The sequence below is a fragment of the Colobus angolensis genome, unplaced genomic scaffold (genome assembly GCF_000951035.1).
Source record: "Colobus angolensis palliatus isolate OR3802 unplaced genomic scaffold, Cang.pa_1.0 Scaffold418, whole genome shotgun sequence".
Taxonomy (NCBI): Eukaryota; Metazoa; Chordata; class Mammalia; order Primates; family Cercopithecidae; genus Colobus; species Colobus angolensis.
In genome coordinates, this window is record NW_012117577.1 from 2,053,732 (window position 1) to 2,058,017 (window position 4,286).

General features: G+C 39.8%; 1 protein-coding gene across 1 annotated transcript in view; it reads right to left on the reverse strand.

Annotated features, from left to right (window-relative positions):
- Window positions 1–440: 440 nt before the first annotated feature.
- The window catches only part of POU3F2 (POU class 3 homeobox 2), a 4,835-nt gene continuing 989 nt past the window's right edge, over window positions 441–4,286 (reverse strand). Inside the window, exon 2 of the mRNA XM_011956454.1 lies at window positions 441–4,284. Within this exon, the coding sequence (XP_011811844.1) occupies window positions 3,681–4,284 (604 nt within the window). The 3' untranslated portion in view covers window positions 441–3,680. The remainder of the gene's footprint in view (window positions 4,285–4,286) is intronic.

Sequence of the window (4,286 nt, forward strand, 5' to 3'; positions counted from 1 at the left end):
ATACCCAGCTTAAACATTTTACCCATCAGCATGTCTGCGGTCACAAAACACTTCTTCTTTCTGTCACTTCTCGTTCAGACTATTGAGAAGATCATTTGGTGGAATCTGTTTGAGACCCATGTAATATTGACTAGGAGTTAGAAAAGGTGATCAGATGTAATAAGCCCAGAAACTACCTTTCAAAATGGACATTTATACTTAAACCAATGTTCCAAGGAGGGCTTTAAATACATCATCAAACTTGTAAAGTGATCCAACACTGCTTGAAATTCTCACTAACCTTAAAACGGATTTTTGGTACTGTGTCATCTAAGATTGTCTGAAACAATCTGTTATTAGCATCACGGCTTGAATCTCTCCCATATGTTCTTTTTCTTTTTTTTTCTTTACTTGCTTTAAAGCCCATTTGTATGCCTAATGAAAAATAGACACAATTGTATAAACCATTGTAAAATTCATCTTTTTATGCAAACCAAACAGGAATAATGTATAGGATTTACCTCTAATCATTTAGTAAACACACAATAGCATACTATCAGGGTTATTCTTGGTTAAGAGATACTTGTAAATTATTAAAAATAATAATCTCCTAAATCTTGCTTTTCTGTAGATCCCAAATTATGTGAGGACCTGTGGGTGGAGATTAAAGTCCACCTAGTTCCACTGATGTTCTCCAAAACTGCACAATTGAGTAAGGTACAGTTAACCTGGAAAGAAGAGGCAGGCATATCTGCACATATTTAAAGGGGACAAACATCTCAACAAATTGAAGCTCAAACCCAATGACCATTTCAATTTAATGCTACAGGCATAGTGGCTGAAAGATTTGGGACTAATAGTTTTTGCAAAGAAAAGTGAATTAGACCAGTAGTCTCCATTAAAAAAAGAAAAAAGCCTCTGAAAGTTATGAACATGAAATCTGGCGGTATATGCATAAAATTTATTCCAAAACTTTATGAAGTATAAAGGAAGGGAAGTGTTTTACACACAACTCAACTCAGTCAATTTAAGGTCTAGGGTTTTCCCCCCTTAAAACTTGGCACTATCTTTAAAAATAAAATAAAGATATTTCAATAATTAGAACAAACTATGAAGGTATTGTGCATTTCTGTTTTATGTAGATAATAAAATATTACTTTAACATAAATATATAAGGATCTCTGCGTTTTTATTTTCCCCACAAGCACAACCAAATGTACCAAAAACAAAGTATTTTTTAAGAGACTGAACAAAAAAATTACATCCCATATAGATTTTGCTCACCTATTCATTTAAAGCTACAGAAAAACAGTTTCCAGAACCTTTTTGCTTCAAAAGAAATAAATATACATTGAGGCAGGCCACTTAAAAATGATATGAAAATATTTCCCTGGGTAGCATTAAAAAAAAAGAAAAATAGACAAAGAAACATTTAAACTATTTCTGCATTTCAAAAGACAGATATTAAACATATATACATAGTGGTAAGGTTCAGTGGTAACTTTCATCTTAGTAAACCTATAAGAGTCAGAGAAGCTGTAGATACATCCTCTGAACTCCAGCTTTTGACCTTACCTACTTGGTAATAAGTATCTGAAAATTCATTTCCTCCCTTCACCAGTGGCTATTTGCCCTGCTCTGGATAGCTTCACTAAAGGCCAGTCCCCATACCTCAGGAACAAGCAGCGTGATGTACCCGAAGCAGCTCCGTGCCCATCTCCTTGTGACATTCATTGGGGGAAATGAAATACAGGCAAATAAATATGCCCATTATAAGTCACCATTTATCTTGCAAAAACATTGAAAATGAAACAATCACAGGTGTTTGAAAAGACAATATAAAGCATATTTCCTAAAACCTTAAAGACTAATGAGTGCAATGCTAATCTGATGCTGAACCATAATTTTATGGTAGTGAGACTTTCATTTTTTAAAATAAAAATTTATCTAATACCTAACTGGAAAAAAACCCCCAAACTTTTAAGATTAATAAAAAGTGTTTTCCCTTTTAGCGCCCTTTTGTGCTGATTTTTCTTTTAAATTTTAACTGATCACAGTTTAATGGTATTTATCTTCAATACAGTTACAAGTTTTTTCACCTACACTTTCCAGTAGAGTCTTTTGTGTTTGGAGTTAACCGTTTTCCATCAAGATAAGGTCAAAAATGCACTTAAAACTATTCACAAAGGGGAGAAAGGAAGGATTGAAAATGGCATTTTTTTCCCCCTTCATTTGCCTTCCTTAGTGAAAGAGAGGGGAGAAAGCTGTCCAAGTCAAAGTGGTATATTCTGCAATAAATTACAGGAAAAGAGGGCGTGGGACCCTAAATATGACTTGATAAACAAATGAGCTAGTGAAGACAAAACCTGTCTACTGCGTGGAGATCGTCTGTGTATGCTGTGGGTATTTGTGTGCTGAAAAACACAGTCTTATGCACACACTATTAAGTTCTTGGGTCTTTTTTATGTAAAAAAAAAAAAGCTTATTAGAGAAACAAAGTTTAACTGCTGCTGTCAGCACAAAGAATTCTTCATAATTGTTACTAAAACTGAAGGTAGAGAACTATATAGGGATATCTGAAGATATTTACTTCCCTAGTTCTCTTCAAAGTGCCACTTTCTTTCTGCTGGACAACTCTGGAAATATATTTAACCTCCACATTTCCTCTGAGCTCTTTCACAATGGGCCCGCCTGATAAAATGAAGCAATCAGTCACTCACTATCGATTTTTCTTTTTTCTTCCCTCCATAACCTCCCCCAGAAACACTGCCTGAAAATGAAGTTTACTTTGTGGCTGGTAACAACAACCAACACTTATTTTTATATTCCAAACTGGATTCTTGCCTTGGATAAAGCGGGTAGACCACGCACATTTCCTGAAAGCAGAGAATTGTCTATTTTGTATGAAGCCAATCGTTTTGCTTTGGTAAGAGGAACAAATAGATGTTACACCCTTGCAAGGGGAATCTGAAGGTAACCAAAGTTCACAAACAGTACGAATAAGAGGCAACACAAGAACATAAGAAATGGAGAGAGGCCAAGAGCTGGCTTCAACTCTCTCCGATGAATAAAGCAAAGCAAAACAAAATCCCCCAAAACGGCAATTCCCAAATTAACGGTGGGGAGAAAGAGAAAATATGCTCATGAATTTGTTCATGTAAACTTCAATTTTCTTGCAGTGCAAATTTATGTGGTTAAATTTTGCCTATATCAAAGACCGTGTGTATTTTTTCCTCTTTCCTGATGGGAATCCACATCAAATAAACACAGAAGCATGTGCCAACTCCAAGCATCAGGAAGCTGCGTCTTGTGTTTATCATGGTTTGGTGGATATTTTTTTCCTTTTTGGTAATTTATTTAGTTTTGCCAGGTATTTATCTCAGTGCTTGCCATCTCTCTATCTCTCTCTCTTTCTATCTATCACACACTCTCCTCACTCTCTCCAGGAGACACTCCACTCCATTGCCTGGTTACTCGTCTGCAAAGGTCAAAACACATTACACCTGCTACCTTGAAAGGATAGTCCAGTGTCTTAGTTGATTTCCTTTTTCCTCATTTTTTTTTCTTTTTAAGGGACGGGGAAATAATAATTAAAAATAAAAGAACAATCAGAAGTTAGAGAGGGAACAAGAGGGCCGGGAAAGGGCCAAGGACCAAAGGGGAGGGGGAGCCCCGCGCTCTGCCCCTCCCCCCGCTCGAGTTCACTGGACGGGCGTCTGCACCCCGTGGTGTGGTGGCGTGTCCCTACTCCCCCCGTACACATCCTCGGCGCCCGGCAGAGTCCCTCCGGGAGGGGTCATCCTTTTCTCTTTCTGTCTCCTGTTACAAAACCAAACTCTCACCACCTCCTTCTCCAGCTGTAAGCTGTCCGCGAGGGAGGTGATCTCCTGGGCCGAGGGCTTGGGGCATTTGAGGAAATGGCTCTCCAGAGCCCCCTTGACGCTCACCTCGATGGAGGTCCGCTTTTTCCGCTTGCGCCCTTGCGCTGCGATCTTGTCTATGCTCGTGGGGCTGCCCGAGGACGAGTCTGCCTCCTCCAACCACTTGTTCAACAAAGGCTTCAGCTTGCACATGTTCTTGAAGCTCAGCTGCAGGGCCTCAAACCTGCAGATGGTGGTCTGCGAGAACACGTTGCCATACAGGGTGCCCAGAGCCAGCCCCACGTCCGCTTGGGTAAATCCCAGTTTGATCCGCCGCTGCTTGAACTGCTTGGCGAACTGCTCCAGGTCGTCCGAGGTCGGCGTGTCCTCGTCCGAGTGCGGGTCGTGGTGCGCGCCTGGGTGGCCAGGCGGACCCTGCGGGGGCGG